Source organism: Pyxicephalus adspersus, chromosome 7 (assembly GCF_032062135.1).
Source record: "Pyxicephalus adspersus chromosome 7, UCB_Pads_2.0, whole genome shotgun sequence".
Classification (NCBI taxonomy): domain Eukaryota; kingdom Metazoa; phylum Chordata; class Amphibia; order Anura; family Pyxicephalidae; genus Pyxicephalus; species Pyxicephalus adspersus.
Window position 1 is genome coordinate 50,166,182 of NC_092864.1, and position 17,986 is coordinate 50,184,167.

Genomic DNA, 17,986 nt, shown 5'->3' on the forward strand with positions numbered 1-17,986 from the left:
CCATGGTGATGTGTCTACCTGTTCACCCAGAGCTCAACTAAACCCTAAAATGAAGGTTCAAATCAAGTTAAAAAGCAGCTAAATATATTTAAGGTGCATCAGAATAAAAGGTGTGCGAAGTCATACAGATCTTGCTAGTAGCTACATAGCGGGTTCTTAGCTCTCTCAAGAAGCATTAAAGTGATCTTACACACCCCCTACTGAGTCCAATATACAACTCTATACAACAAAGCTTATGCACCCTGCTGATATAAGAATCCCTGCTCTGACCTCTGCAAAGAGATCACTGCTTCCCACAGAGAGCAAGGATTCCTCTCTGCAGCATGTTGCTAGGGGAGTCTTTACTACCTAGGCTGTAGCAACTGTTCTAAGAATTGCAAGCCTTTACTCTTTATTTTGGATATTTCTGGAATATATTTAACTAATTTAAATTGAAAGTTCAATTAGTCTTTACCATTGCACAATCTCTAATTTTCTTTTCACACCACCTCTTTGGGACAGCAGAACAGTCCAGTGTCCAACATATTGATTTATTGAAGTGATCAGTTTTTTGTGATCCAATAAAGTTAAAAGTGATTGGAAGTGATATTAACACAGCAGGACCTGCATTATCAGACATACTTAACAAGAAAAAAGTTTAGAGAGATAAAAGATTGATGTGCTGCAGAATAGGCTGGTATTTGAGGCACCACCTTTTATTTCTGGATATATGCATTCTGAAAAGGTTATTCAAAATGCAATTTATATAAACAGGTTAAGGCAGAGTTCATCTTTGTGTGCTTTCATGTGCATGAAAGCATGATTAAAATGCACGGAAAGCACAGGACATCCAAAATCACATTCATTTCAAAGAGCCCTCTTCACATTTGTGTGCTGTCACGCAGAGCCCTCAAATCAAGACCTGCATACCGCATTTGTTGTTAAGCATTATAGTGTGAAAACTACTGCTTTGTATATGTTGCTGAGAAAATAAGGAAGGCACAAGATGGATAATATATTGTTGAACTTTTAAAGATATCTGACATTTCCTCAAACATTACCTGGTGAGAATTCATTACGACAAGTTAAACACATGCACCTAGAAGATTTCCAAGGAGAATGTTTAAGGGAATGTCTGATTACCTGTCCTATACATAGAGCCCTTATGTTACCTTCTTAGTGCATCTTAAGGCTGTCCCTTAAGTCATAAAATTCAGCCAGAAAAGCCTCCCCAGCCAAGTTCTTGCTTTTGGATAAAAGGTTAGTAGTCAGTAAAATGTTTTCTTGTCTAAACTAGAATACAAAATTACGGACTAATATAAGAGATGTTACTCTGCTTGTGTCTAACAACATAACACTGTAGGCATTTAGTCTCTTTTTTAAATTCTGAATTCTTAGCTTCTGATGTTGTATTTTGTAAGATATGAAAACTTTTTTTTAACTAAAAAGGTTACAAAAGGTGAATAATTTTATAGAGAAAGCAGAAACTTTTGGTAAATGAATAGGACTTTAAAAAAATGATCGTCCGCACTCAAAAAAACATCAGTCATGCATTTTCAGAAAATTAGTGCTGAGATATATACAAAAGCTGCCACTGCTGACCTGAAAATTCTAGTTGTCTGACTGTCATGCAGATCCCCTGGCTTGATGCTTTGTACGTCAATGAACTGAATAAAGTGAAGCACTTCTAACCAGCAAAGCTGTTCCAGGTGATTGACCCATACAGCAGAGATGTGATTAGATAGGCATAATTCCAGGACAAGGAGCAAATTGAGACATTACCTACTATATGTCTATGACCAAAAGAACTTAAAAAAGCACAATAATCTCAAAATACTAATTAAAACATGTTTATAAACTAATCAAAACATACAAAAGCACCAGACAAATATGCACACAAAACACAACATTTTTAAACACGGAAATGAGGATATCTTATACAGCTTACCTATTATCTGATGGTTGCTATTCCATATTGGCACACACAGCACAGATCTGATATGAAAGCCGGAGAACTGGTCAGCCTGAAAAATAAAAGCAAGATGTGAGCAAACTCTGCGGATTCATCTAGTACACATAAACATTTAATGTCACACATCAGAAGACCCTGTGAGAGACAGCCTGTCCTAACATCCTCAAAGTATTCAACAGTGACTCATACAATTCTCATTACCCTACCATAGTCTGATTCATAGGACGTGAAGACACAGTAATGTATGCAATTAGATGAAACAAGTGAGGAGCTGATAATACCAATGTGTAAGAAAATACTTTTTATCCTCTAAAAAAAAATGATTGAGCACCAGTTTTAGGCGAATTCCAGTAACATAGAGCTTCCTACTTTTTATTTAGGACATTTTAATGTCACAATAATTTACTATTATGTTTAACTTATGTATTATATTTATTGATATGTTATGATATATTAAATGCTGGCAGATTTGTAGAGGAATCTGGAAGTTGTAACTTACTAATGGAGGTTTACTTTCTGTTGACAAATACAATGTTCTGTTCTATTCAAAGACAATTTTTCACAAGATGTAGCCCTGTGCAGCTAACTAGTCTGACATTCGGGTTAGTTTTGCATTATTTTATTTGGATACAAGATTTAAATTTTTAAGCAAATTTACAAGTTATACATTTATGGCCAGAATCAGAAAAGTAGCATAAATAGACTGGCAATTCACAAAGGGAATACTGTGTTTGAGAATGAATAACGAGCTATGGAAAGCTGGTGTGATTAATGTTGCATTTATTGAACAGTGATTTGCTCACCAGTGCCCATTGTACTACTCCTTAAAATACTCTCCACTTTTATCAAGCTGTTTTAACGAGAGCCATTTATTATAGCGGTCATAGACTATATAAATATAATATATAGTCTATGACTATATACTGTAAAATCATAGAAGTTTCAGTAATGTATTTAAAAGTAAACAGTTTGAATAAAATTTGGATAAAGAGGGTCTTTTTATGAATTTTGTAACACAAGATTTACCCCAAATTAATACATTTTTCACATTGGATGTAATAAGAAAAAGTTCTGATCACAAGTAAGTGTTAATGTATGCTTTTCCATTGAAAATTGAACACGTTTTGGGTAAAAGTTGGGAGAATCCTGGCTGAGAGTTTATTATTGAAGCTAAAGCTTCCATAAAAGCAATAATACCAATTGTAGCAGCTTCACGTTTTAATGGCGGATAACACAACTGGCTTCGTATAAGTAAAGTGGGGCCGAAACTATAAAGTGAATATTTATGTTGTTAACATCTAGATATGTCAGTTGTGATTTGGGAGTGTCGTACCTGTTCTGCTCACCTTTTTTTTTTTTTTTAACTAGAGGCTTGCGTCTTAGCAACAAAAGCCCTGCTTTACCATAAATGTCTGTCTCCACAGAGAAACCCAGTGCTAAACAGGCAGTATGGGGTAAGGTTAGTTGTAGTGAGATAACAGCAGTACTATCAGCAACTTATTTGTCCCTGCTTGCCTTTTTGGGCAAAGCATCTAAAATGCAAATCTTATATAAATCCACTGTCAAATGTCCTAAAGTCATTTTTTTTTTTGCATAAATGAACATGCATAGGTTGTGAGTACAATATACTTCAACATAAAATTCAAGTCTAAATAAAAACTTTACATAAATACGTCCAGGAATGTCAAACTTTAGTGTTCTCTATCAATTTAGGCCCTGAAGAAAGTAGGGGCCCTTGGCAATCACTGTTCGCCCATATCACTGCATCCTGGAGTAACCTAGCACTCATCAGCAGATACCATTGGACACGATCAGCTTTTGGGAAAGTATGACAGCCAGACAACTAGCATTTCTAAAGGAAGTCAGAGGTCAGCAGTATCCACTTTATATTTTTTCTTTACAGGTTGTTTTAATAATCTGCATTGACTTTTACCAGGTAGAAGTTTACTTGATCCAAAAACATCAAATCAGTTAAAAGTCAGTTTCACTGAGCGTAAAAGTTCTTTGAGACTTGCAAGCAATGGGATTTACGTCTGAGATGCTTCTGTTGACATAATGTGCTCTGACAACTTATCACAAGCGAAAAAAAAGTTCTGAGGGCATGTCTGAAGAACAATGTTTTTTTTTTTTTGTCTAACTATTCATTTGTGGCATGATGAATATTTTACAATCCAGCTAAAAAGAGCAGCATGCCGTTAAATTTATAATACTCCTCTATGAATGTCATAAAGACAAAATACATTCCAAATAAACCTGTACAAACCTTTATGTCAAACATTCTATTAAGTCAACCTTTTGGTTCAGGAACTGAAAAGAACACTAATAATAGGTTCTCCTTGATGTAGTGCATAATGCTTCAACAGTTTCCCATGATAAATTTGGATGGTGCGTTACCCCTCACCCATTCGCAGGGCTGTATTTGCCCAGGGAGGAAATTTCCCTCTTGTCTGACTGGTCACCTGTAGGCATTTGCGGTTAAATCCAGCATGGATGGTATGTAGAGGGTATTGACAGTTTTAAAAAGGCTCTTCAGGAAACATGAAAAAAGTTCTGATTTCTCTTCTTTGGAGTTCTTAATAGTTGAAAAGTAGTTTTTCATATTCAGTAGAACAAGTTGCAGTGACCAACAGTGCTTTCCAGGGGTAGTTTACACTATGATAGTTACATTTCATAGAGATAGCACATTATACAAATCAACTTTTTGATTTAGGTGATCCTTGAGCATCACAATCTCTAATAAAATGAACAGATCGCACTGTATAGTGCAGATTTGTTTCTCTTCAAGATGAAAACGTCATGGGGAACCCATTTGGCACCCTGGATTTAGTGTATGTCTACCTATATGTTTTAAGGCCTTCCCAGTTCATCAGTAATTAAACAGAACTATCCATTATGTACTTTGTTCATTTAGTTTTGTACTGCCATTAGATATACATGGAACTTATAAGGATAAAACAGTTTGTTCTGATAATAGAGAGTTGTTGAAGATTTGGCTTCACAACTTTTAAATAAAATCTGTAAAATCTGCCTAAACCCAAATCCTGCATCATGTGTGTCATTATCTTCAGGCACCAGGGTATGTACCTTGCATCTTGCCCTTGGTGCTGATGCCCATGTTTACTGGTGTTCTGCCTGCCCTACATGCTTCTACTAGCAGCTACAATGTTGTATATATGTAAGGGGGAAATCCTTAAACAAGACACAGTCCATCATGCAAATCCTCTTCAGGACTGTCATCTTCATGTTTTTTGTCTGCAGGAGCAGGGTCAAGGAACTGAGGTCATATATGCTACCAGAGGGCCTTAAGAAAAATGGTAAGTGTTTGGAGGAGCGTATCTGACTAATAACCTGTGCTGTGCACCACAGCAATATCATACCCTGTTTATTCTGCTTGGCGTTGTCAGATGCAACAAGGAAATTCCAACATATTCTGCTTCCTTTTAGCTGTGCAGCCTCAGATTTTCTCAGATTTTCCTTCTTGGCATCCCCAGCACATGGCTGTTCACAGCTGAAGGAGATTTTAGGGGCAGATTCTGCCCTGTCATTGGCTGCTGGGACTTTATAGCCTATCTGCTTACAGTCACTATTTGCCTGGTAGGTTGTAGTGGTAAGCTGGGCTGACCTGCTGCTGGTGTGATTATTTGTAGGACTTACTGTTGCCGATTCTGCCTGTTTCCTGACCATGATTATTATATGCTACCTGGACTATTTTTTGCCTGTGTACTTGACTCTGTTTTGTCCAAACCCTTGAAAACCTACTCTGGTGGACTAGTGGTTATGTATGTGGGCTATGTATGTGAAAAAAATCATGGAGGTGGTGTGCACTAGACTGATATATGACTGACTCTACACACTTCTAGCCAAGGTACCCAAAAGGTTATATGCTTCTGAGCCCCAAACTCAGTATAGTACATATTCCGTACCCCTGAACCTTGTACATTGCAAACTCTTGATCTCTTTACTCGATATGCTACATACTCCTTACCCCTGTACTCAGGCCATTAAATACTCCTATCCCCTGCTCTCAGAACAATATCTGCTTCCAACCTCCCCTCTGAATTCAGCGACTGCATATTTCTGACCCCTTACCTCTGTACATACCACACTCCTAACGCCTAACCTGTGTTAGCATGGTGGGTCAGAGGTTAGCACTCCGGCCTTTGCAGCGCTGGGTCCTAGGTTCGAATCCAAGCCAGGATGCTATCTGCATGGAGTTTGCAGGTTCTCCCCATGTCTGCGTGGGTTTCCTCCCACGTCCCAAAAACATGCAGTAAGGTTAATTGGCTTCCCCCTAAATTGACCTTAGACTACATTAATGACATATGATTATAGTAGGGACATTAGATTGTGAGCTCCTTTGAGGGACAGTTAGTGACATGACTATGGACTTTGTACAGCGCTGTGTAATATGATGGTTACTTTTCATGCATTTTAGGCACATCTTCTGAAGAAGAACATTTCTTACTGCACTAAAACACTGGCTTAGTAGTTTTATTTAGTAATTTTATTGTTAAAGGCAGGGCAAAAACCAATAAAACACATATTACACAGAGCAACCTCTTAGATTTTCAGGTCAATGACATACAAATTCTAATTGGCTGCTATTGAATACAGTTCTTTACATATTACTTATTTCCTTATAATTTGAGCCAGGAACTATTTTAACTAGCTGAATGAATTATGCTTGGTTCCCAATATAACATTGACTTTGCTCAGTGACATGTAAAGGATTAAAGTCCACCTATAATTTACTTGCTACAAATGTAACTTTCATTATAACATTACATTTACTCTATCAACCCATTTGCAATAAATTGCCACTACAAAAAGAAAAGTGACAACATAATGTGCAGGGATGGAACCTGTGAAAGGAATAGAAGAGGGGATTATGAACTTGTGAAAGTGGGGGTAGAACTCGCATTGAGTCACCGCTGGCTGGCTTAATCTGATTTCTATGCGGCAGACAGACCCACACAGTTCATGAACAAAATGAACATTTTTCTGACATGGATCCTGAAAATAATTATTGCCCTTTAAAATGTATAAATCACACATTATTCTCTTCCTTGTGAAGGCTTCACAGAGCGACATACTGGAAAAAGCTTAAGAAGTAAGTGGTAGGGATTTGAGACAGATGAATTAACTACAGGGGGCTACAAGGGGGTTACAAGAATGAACTACAAGGGCTACATAAGACAAGGGAATACCTTAAAGCAGTGGGTAACATAAAATGTCATATGCCATTTGTTTGCCTGATACTGCCATTGCTCGAAGTGCCATCTTCACTGGCATTCATTTGCTCAATTTCTCCAAAATGACTCCCAAAGCCTGTGACCTTTACTAACTTTTCAGCACTTGACATTATTTATTATCTTTTACATCTATTGCAGCTTCAGCAAAACTTTAAATAGGCATTTTGGCAACATTTCTAAAACTTTCATGTGATATATCTATTTCTTATTGTTTGTGTAAAAGTAATATGGGACTATCATTGATGACCTTCGCCTTAAAATGCTAGTTGTTTTGACTCGATCACCAAGCATTAGTGTCAGGAAATTGCATAGTTCTTCAAGCTACATGGTGGAACTAGCTAGCTGCCTCCGTCCAAAAATCTACACTGCCTGACATAAAAAAGCCCCCAAGCCTGTGGGGGCAAAGTTATGATCTGGGCTTGCTTCAGTTGGTCAGGTCTCGGTTCAACAGGTCAGATGACAACCTGAATGTACTGAATGACCTGTTTTTTCTATTATTGGACTTTGTTCCCTGGTAGCATGGGAACATTCCAAGTTTACAATGCCAGGATCAATCTGGCACAAATTGTGGAAGAATGATTCAGGGAGCATGGGACTTTTTCCAACATGGATGCTTACTCTCAAGGATACAAGATCCAATACAATACAAGATGTTGGCAAAAATTAATACAACACTGGACAGAAATAAATGATGTGACATTGCATGAGCTTTTCATAACTACTTATATAACTTATCAATAAATATAGTGTGTGACTTTTTTTTTGGACAGGCAGTGTAGAATGGAATGAATTATATCATCAGTTTTAGATGAGTATATATTCTATGTACAGAAATATATTGCTTTGCATTTAGATATACACCAGCTCAGATCACTTAGATCTAGCAAGCTTGTTACTTTATGATGGGTCCACTTAAAGCTGAACTTTTATTGCAGTATATATCGATACTCACCTATCCCCATTCCCTTACACCGGATCTTCTTTCTCCTCTTTCAAAAGACAATCTTTGGCCATCTTGATTTTTTCGGCTAGGATGATCTGACTCCTGCACAGGAGCACAGGGGTTCATTTGTTCCCAGCATGTGCAGAGGAATCTGGCATTGCTGGTTATCCTAGCAACCAAGGATTTTTGACAAATACCCAGAACGATAAGGCAGGTAGGAGGGGTTGTTGCAGAATGAACATCACCTGCTCCTTTCTGCAATATTGACCTACCTGATTGTGGATTTTTAAAAGTGGATTTTTAGTTGCATATCAATCAGAATTTTGCGAGTTACCACAGGCACAATAAAACTATAAAGTGAGAAACATGTTAAAAAATGATTTTTAAGTACTAAAAGTGAAAGACATAGATGACTTTGAACCATGTAAAGGTAGATTAATTAGGTAAAGCATAAGGCTACATACACACGTGCAATATTTGTCATTGGAAAGGATCTTTCACGATCCTTTTCAACGACTAATGACTGCACGACGCATGAACGACTGCTGTACATACAGCACTGTTCTGCTCCATGGAGAGAAGAGGGGGGGAGGGACGGAGCGGCAGCCCACTGCGCACTCTGCCCCTTCACTTCCATTAAGATAGTTCATCGTCCATCGTCCGTAGATCCGCCAGAACAGTCGTTTGGACGATGGACGACAGGTGCTCTACACACGCCAGATTCTCGTCCAATATCGACCCTAAGCCAATTAACTGACGAGAACCATTGCATGTGTGTACATAGCCTTAGTGTTGCACTCTAATGCCACAATAAAATGTCTTTACCTGTTGCAAACAATTAAACATGGCTGGTATGATGAGTCACTAGCTCCAAGTTGTATACTATATATACTAGAGCTGTAAAATCCAAGAAAAGCAGCTATGTGATAATACAACACGCATCCTCTATACCGCCCTAGGCACTGTCAGTCATCAGTGCTGACAAAAGTTTGAATCACAAATATTGTTACTTTCAAATGCAACACATCACAGTGTTACACTGACTGTATATGAATACCTTGATTCCTAGAAGTGTGGAGTTCTAATTTCACTGTTATAAAATCATGTATTATTATTACATTACACTGTGGATTACACTTACTTATCAGTTTCATCCTAAACCTCAGTTTTGTGTGTCTGAATCACTTGCTGGCTTCTTATTTTGTATGTCTTTGAAATTTTTTTGGCGCATAGTTTCAATGGAATTCCCAGTACAGTTATATATCTCTCATCCATAAAGTCTAATAATGATTAAAAATTTACTGAAACCATTGGGGCTACTATTGGAAAATCTCACAGCTGAGATATTTCAGACACAAGTTGCAGGCAGTTGTAACTGTTGTGCTTCTGGGACTCATATGACTAGCCAAATGCTTGCACCTAACAATGGTTGAGTATAAAAGTTTAAGAAGTGCAAAATAAAAAATGACATATATCATGCAGCCTGTCAGAAGCATTAACCCAGCAGTTTTTAATTTTTTTATACAGTAGGTTTACTGAGAAAACCTTTACAGGTTTTGTAGAAGAAATAAACGGAATAGCATAAGATATATGATGGTCAAAGTAACCAAAAAGAACAAGACATGTTTCATGTCAGGTAAGGGACAGGGGTAAAAATTAGGAATAAATTAGAAGTGGGAAAAAAATGAGGACATGGACGGTAGGGTCATGGAGGCATAGAGTTATGATGTGTTAAACATATTTAGAGGTGAGTTTAACTTCATAATCGTTCTACAGTCTATATGGAGACATGGACTGTTTCTTTTCAGTATTATGGTTGTTTTTTTGCAGGAACATCAGGTTACCTACTGCCACTAGCTAGCTAACTCCATCCAAGATTCTACACTTCCTGACAAAAAAAAGCCCCCAAATCTGTTGGGGCAAGTTGGATTGCTTCATTTGGTCAGGTCTTGGTTAAGCAGGTCAGCTTACTACCTGAATACAATAAATGACCAGTTTTTTTTTTTTTTTTACCATTATTGGATTGTTTGTTTGGTAGCATGTGGATATTCCAAGTTGCCAGGATCCATCTGGCACACATTGTGTAAGAATGGTTCAGAAAGCATGAGACTTTTTTCACACATGGATTGGCCACTACACGGTTAGCAACAATCTGAGTTAAAAAAGGAAGCATGGAGATTAGCTAAGGTTTATATGACAGTGTTACGTAGGAAGGTAGTAGGCAGGGAGGTCAGATGGGTTACAGGAAATGTAGGGGAAAATACAAAATTACAATACAGGTAAGGTAGAGGGGACAAAATGATAAATAATAGAGTGGAAAAAATGAGGACATGGAGGGTAAAGTCATGGGGTCATAGAGTTGTGACGTGTTGCACAAATTTAGAGATGAGTGCAACTTCATGATCGTTCTACTGTTTATATGAAGACATGGACTGTATGGCTGTTTTTTAGGTCATTGGTGTTCCACACATTGATCTGCTGATGTTATGTTTTTTGTATTGGAGTTCTGCTGGCACCTTCAGGCTGGATACACTTTCCCTCTCTTTTTTCCTTTTTCTTTCTCTCTTTCTTTGATTGGCACTTCTCACCAGAGATATGAGTTTGGTGTTTCCCTTGTTTATTTGTTGTTGCCTAGTATATGACTGCCTCATTTTAACTGATAATATTTGGAGTTATTGTCATGTCTATTATTTTAAGGTACTTGATGCATTTACCCACTCCTTCACCTGTTTTCTGTTTCTTAACGTATGTACATTCTCATAAAAATTGATGGCCAGCTTTTCCGGTTTGGGGAGTGAGGAATCATAATGGACCTACTATTAGGAGTAATAGGTAATAAAACTTCTTATAGGAGACTCTAAAAAAATCAAAAACTGGTAATGCTGCTGGAAGACTGCATCACATCTGCTATTTTCTATTGTGCTTCTAGTTCTGCGTTGAGCAAAGAGCTAAAAGTTGCTTTTTTTCTGAGGGTTTGAAACCAAATGTGATATTGCTGTACTACAGCTGCAATAATACTGATTTAAAGAAAAAAAATGCAAAGAAAACACTCAGCTCCAGGCTTCATTTTTTTAAGGACAGAACTATCATAGGCTTAGTACTGATGACTGCATTTTATGAATGGGCAACAAAATGTACTGTGGACCAAAACTGAAAGTTGATAAAGATATCTGCTTCTAAATTAAGCCCCTTAGGGTATTTTAGTAAATCAACTAAACTGTCATGTGGAAATGTCAGGCAAAAAATCTGTTTCTGCCAAGGCTTCCATATAGTTACTTATCCCTTTTAATTCTTTTATATGTATAACTATTAACCTGTTATCAGAAAAAGTCACAAGTGCAGACTGTGTATTTAGCCTGTCACAGCCCTTTAAGCACACCTTGATAGATGACGCCCAATTGTTTAACTAAACAAGCCGGCTTTAAAATTCCCCGCAGCTCTGTGTGTGATTAATCACACTGCTTGTCCAAATAAAGCGAGTCCCATCTGTAGTGCTTTTTTTACCATACTGTCCACATTAAATATTAATAAGCTCTGCAACTGAACAAAATGATTGTACATATTAAGTATTTACATTTATGATGTACCAACAACTTTCTTATTCTCCAAGTCCAAATAAAGCATTGTCTATTTGTTTTAGAAAGCTTGGTACATTATGTACATTGTAAACTGTACGTTCTGCAACGCCCATGCTGCAACACATGAATGGCACTTGTTATCTGTGTATACATCACATTTATAGCAAGCTCTGCATTTCTTCAGAATTAAATGTGACATGTTTGTATGGTACATTCAGAGTCCTATCTCCTAATGACTTTTTATAGCTGTACCTCAAAGAATATAAAAAAAATAATTCTTGCAAAAGAATGAAAAATACAGATGTTATATTTAATTTTATATCCAGCACCTGTTCCAATTTAAAGTGGACTGTTGTTCCCTGTTACCTAATCTTGACGCTATTGGACGATAACCTATGCCTGCAAGGATTCCAAATTTGGCATGACTACTACATACAACTTATTTACATTTGCTAACAAGAATTTGGGAATAGTTACTATTATAACCAATCATATTAAAGCAAAGCTAAAATATTTAGGGCAGATAACATTTAGGGATTGAGTGATCCTGTGCAGCTCGTGGGGACTGGTGCCACACCTCTCGGTAACTTGCAGCGATGAGCAGGTACTTAAAGAACCAGTGCCCACACAATTGACAGCTGGTGACTGCCACCCCTATTCATTCTCCATGGTGCTGCCCCTAGGAGAAGCTATACATAGCATTTCTTCAGAGGAAGCGGTTCACCAGAATGAGGAAGCAGTGAATGCAATGCATTGTTAACATAGTTTTCAAGTTCTTTGTTTCAGGTAATATACAGAAGAGCCAGCCTTGTCAGTGTGCTTAGACAAATGTGCAAATTGGCCATTTTATGAAAAAAATTGTATGCAATGCATTCCTATTATAATGCTTTCTGACAGCAGTGTAAGCAGTTACTACTCTATATGCTGTAACAAATTACTACCACAAAAAGTGAGTGAATACATTTCATATATTCTTACTGATTTGTGTGCTATCATTTTTGTAAGCAGTATGTCAAGTATGCTTTTGTATTATGTACATACTTGCAAATACTGTCACCTAAGAAAATTGTTCATGATCGTTTTTAGCTCTCTGCCAAACAGCCCGTTCAGTTCTCACCTACTGTTCTTCTAACAACAGTTTCTCAAGACAAGAAGTAAATCTCAAATAGCTAAATGAAACAAATAAAAATGCTATTTGTTTAATAATAGGGGAAGGATAGAACCCATATCAGCATTTTATATCTGCCTGTGTTCCTATTCTAGATTTTTTCTCACTTTCTGTTTGGGAAAACTTTTGTCAGTAAAATAAGATTCAAGATCAAGATTTGGAAAAATCTTTTCTCTGTTTATATGTACAACCCTGTAGGGATTTCTGAATAAAGTTTTGGTTCTTTTTAAAGTAACCAAGCTCAGAATATTGTAGCCATTTAATTGTCCAAAACAGAGAGAATCAGGGTATGCAGAGTATCAAATAAGCACAGTTCCAGAACCAGAGAGCGATTCATCACCTTCAGTGTAAATCTCACACTTCCTAAGCTCATGAAGACTTCAGTGCCCCGGTAAGACATCTAAGAAGAAACACCCCTCTCTGGACTGGGTCACACTCACAGTGACAGTGCTAAAACAACCATGTGCATCACACTTATTCCTCCCTGCAGGACCCTTCTACAAAAGCTTCTTCCCAAAATAATGGACCAACGGAGGCCACCTTCTTCCTCCCCAACAGTCAAATGAAATTAAGGCCTTGGAACACCCAGGGCTTTCTGCCTCTATACCTCCAGGCATATAACTCTCCATGGCAGGAACCCTCACACCTCTAATTTTTCAGCCATTTAACTGTTTTAGAACTTCTATCTAAATGGGCACCAAACTCATTCATAGGCTAAAGAAAAAATATATCTGCATAGTGGTAGGTTCCCACATCACTATAACCAATAGAAGGTAGCCAACGCAGTAATTTGGTAGCGTCCTGCTTCAGTTTAGTTCGAATTACTCTGCCTTACCCCCCATGGACCAGCGAAATGGCTCGAAGTTGAAAACCAAACGGGCACGATGTGATCTATTTAAAATATAATTTAAAAAATCCTGTGCTGAAAATATTGTCTGCAATTGCTAAGCATAATTGAAAAAGCAGGCTGACAGTCTCTATTTGGCTTTAAAAATCTAGGTCACTGAATGGGGACAAGCATGCAGCTAGTAAAGTCAGAAATGCTGACCTGTAAACTTGTTCTAAATCAATGCCATAAAATGTTGAAGTAATTAAGATTACTATGACAGTCAAGTAACTCATATTTCTTATAAGAACAAGCATTAAAGGCAGACTTCATTATATTCATGAGCCATGTCCAGTTAGCTAAGACTCTGAGTACACTCACCTCCGCATCAAAGCGAGGATCCTGATATGCGTCACTTATATTTACTGGAAGACCCGTTGATGCAACTAGTTCTGCAATGCTGTTATTTATTAACCAGTCAGAATACGAAGACTTCTCCAGACTGTCTTTAAAACTACAAAAACATTGACAAAAAAGGAAAAAAAGGATGTTACAAGGTCAGTGAATTTTATACTATAGCATTAATCATTTATATTGCTTACAATATAGTACATATAGACAGATTTATGTTTTCTGTCAACTTACCTGCTCTAACAAATACATTACTAACAAAGGATTAAATAAATACATGAGACCTATGAGAGCATTGAATTATTCCTCCTACATATCAAATATATTCCATTTATAAAAGCAATGAGGGTGTTGTTTTATTCCACCTACATATGAAATATAGTCCATGTATTAGACCTATGAAAGTATTGTCATATTCCTCCTACATATTTATTATATTGCTTTAAAGAATATCTATTCCTTAAATTAGGTTCACAATTCCTCAAAATATCTGTCTTACGTTTCTCATCTCATTTCCATGTCTGACTCATTCTTCTCTCCTTGCATACTTTGGCTTTACAATTAGGAAGTGTCTGTCAGCAGCATGAATAGTCCCTATTTAGTGTATGGGTTATTCATTTAGGAACACAAAAAAATTAGGAATTCACTGGGCAATCTGCTTAGTGAGTATTCATCTAAAAGGTTCCCCAAAGGTTTTAGGTACTAAATTCCATTTAGGATGAGAAAACTTGCCTAAAGTAGTTCAGTTCAAACAAAGAATGTTCAAATCAGAAATGTGTTTAATAATATATCTTATCATGCATATGATTACAGAATAGATAATATAGTACAGTGCATAAGTTTTTTTTAACAAAAGTCTAATTCGTGTGTGCTTGTGTGTATGACGTATATGAGCAGAAGTGTGTGAATAGGAATGTAAGATTTTGGTTCTATAAGTGCCGTATGTATCCAGAAGTCTAGAAGCTGAAAAATAACTATTTTTGTTCTATCAAGCTGAGCTTCAAATGAGGGTGATTGGGGGATTCGATGAAACCCTTGTACATATCAAAATGTAACTCAAAATTATAAAACATATTAGTCTTCAAATATTATTCAATCAAATATTGCATATTCTGATACTGTTATAAACATTGCTATGTTTTTTATGATATCCAAGCCATAATTAGGAAATATAACAGTAGAAAGATAGCATTATTATTAGATTAATTTTAATCTTTTGCACAGCCTCATCTTTGTCTAGCTGGCCTGGCTACAGCCTAAATAATGACTGCCATATGAAAAGTTTCAGCTGTCTCAATTGCTTTTCCAGACTTGGACAAACAAAATATATAAACCAATTATTTAGGATTATCTTATTCATACACACATCCCTATAGAAATAACTAGTATTTTAATAAAATTCTAAAAGATTCAGCAATCAGTTTCAGACTACATGCACTCAATGTATTATATAGGCAGCTGATGGGTGAATGTTGCATAATGAGAGAGAGGTAAGTAGCTATTGCAAAGTTCAACAAAGGTTGTTCCCATAATTCTTTGTAGGGATATTTGAATAGATCCTAATAAAAAATTATATTCCTATTCCTATTAAAATATTATATTTCTCAATCGTAGTATATAGTGCTAACACTAAATAAGTTTCAGCACCATGGAGAGAGAATTCTAACAGAATATCATTTAAAGCGAAACTAAAATAATAAAAAAAAAAAATAAAAACACCTTTACTTCTGTTTTCCTGGATTGGGCCTATTCCGACACAAAAGAAGTGTTGGGTGTCTTTTTCGCCTCTTTCTGGCTATGTCACCGGATCTCGCACTGTTCTAAATGGGGAAGAAAAGCATGCCATTCTCACTGTACATGTGTGGGCATGTGCAGGAGGAGCAGCCAGAAGCCTTCTGGGATGTGTGACGTAGGTTTCCCAGGAGGCTCTGCTCTCCCATTCTGTCTCTACCGTCATAATGTTAATTTTAAAAATTGTAAAATGTTAAAAAAGAAAAAACTTGTCTACCATTTTATGCAAAGTAAAAATGTTGGCGATAGGTCTGCTTTAATTAGTAACCTGCTGGAAAGTTCATTGAGGTAGGCTTGTATGCCCATAGTAAGACAGGGGCATGTTTGCAGCCCCCTGCCTTTTAGATACCATTCCTCATGCTCATAATGAACAAATAAAACCCATTGTCCAGGAGGTAATGCTGACAAGGGATGCTTATGTACTACCAAGGCATATAGGAGGTTTTCTTCTCCCTGGTGAATATATTTTAGGGGTTTAACAGTTCACTGACGCACACAACAGTACAAAATATGTTTTTATCACTAATATAATATTTACTTTTTCAGGTTTCAGTCTAAAGAATTCTGACCTAGTGCTGGCAGGTCAATAGAAGGGGGAGTATTTTCCTCTATACATACAGCTCAGACAGATGTTTCAACTGGTCCCAACTGTTCTAAAAATAGGCAATGATGTCAAGGGGAACTTGTACATAAAACTGTCAAGTGCAGTATATCTGACAGTGGGAGCTAGCTAGACCTGCCTGTACTGAATCAGACATCTTCTGACTTCAATGAAACCTGGAAAAAACACCTATTGAATCTTTTACTGGAATTTTACAGAGATGGGCAATAAACCAATAAGGGGAACTGGAGTTAAGGTTCATCTCCTTATTGATTATTATTTCCTGATTAGGAAAATATGGGTGCAAAACTTCAGCCACTTATACTGTGCCTTTAAATCTATGGTTCAATTTGACTAAAAAAATGGTTGCCTTGTTTGAAATCTTGTTTATATATTTCTCTGCTCTCTGTATGTGCTGACTGTTGTCAATAACATTGTCCTTAGCCATCCTTGAGGACCCCCACTGTTATGGACATTGGTAGAAGCTTTTAAATTCTTGGAATTGTATTGCTGCCAGAATCACCAGGTAAAAATAAAGAAAAGAAAACACATTCAACCATCACATCTATGTACTGACAAGCTTTGAGATACATTTTTGTTTTGGGGCTTAGATACACTGTAATGCATGGCAGATGCTAAAATCAGTGAATTTCCAATCTGACAAATAACAATGTAATACCAATATTAACAAATAATATTACAACACAAAACCCTTTTTACTTATTTGCCTTGATTGGAAATATGTGCACACACATTTTAAAAATAATAAAAACTGATTATATATGAAAAAATATATACTTTAATCTTACTAGGCCAGTCATATTATTAGTAAATGTTTATGTCAGTATATATAGTAAGAGGGGATTTCACTTAGCTGTTCAGTCAAGAAACAAGAATTACTTTTAGAAAGCTGCAATGTAAACTGCCAAATAGATTCTCGAGACATTTAAATACTTGTAACAATGCTCCGACATTTTAGGCATGTGAGGAAATATTTGTTAGAAACTGTCACATAGTGTTTTGCTCAATCCTCTGAATGGGATTATATGTTATGTAAGTAGTCATTGTGCTTCCAGTGTTATTAAGCCTGAGGGTTTGTTGGAATGTAAGAGCATATAAAAATGTAGAAATAGGGCATAAAAAGGAAATCAAATCTCATCAAAGGTAAACATTAAACCCTCCCGGTTCCTATCCCAGACAAGGTCCAAGCCAGGTCACCAGTCAGGGAGACAGCACTATAGCAGCTAGACTTGATGAGTTCAAGCTAATACAGACATATTCATTTGAGCAGCAAGCAACAGAGAAAACTGTAATTATTATTATAAAAGAGCTTGGATGGTGCTGGCTACCCTTCCTTGCTGGTCCTTTGACAGAGCCAGGAGTACACGCTCTGTGTAAGTTACATGTTAGGTTATGTCTAAACTTACACAGGTTTGATTATGTTCTTCTTCTTCCCCTACAGTGT

The 17,986-nt window shown here is 36.8% G+C and overlaps 1 protein-coding gene across 1 annotated transcript in view; it reads right to left on the bottom strand.

Annotated features, from left to right (window-relative positions):
* Nucleotides 1-17,986, bottom strand: part of PDE11A (phosphodiesterase 11A) — a 247,652-nt gene that overhangs the window by 98,621 nt on the left and 131,045 nt on the right. The window contains exons 6-7 of the mRNA XM_072419100.1: nucleotides 14,100-14,232; nucleotides 1,928-2,003 (exon numbers count right to left, since the gene is read on the bottom strand). Of these exons, the coding sequence (XP_072275201.1) occupies nucleotides 1,928-2,003; nucleotides 14,100-14,232 (209 nt within the window). The remainder of the gene's footprint in view (nucleotides 1-1,927; nucleotides 2,004-14,099; nucleotides 14,233-17,986) is intronic.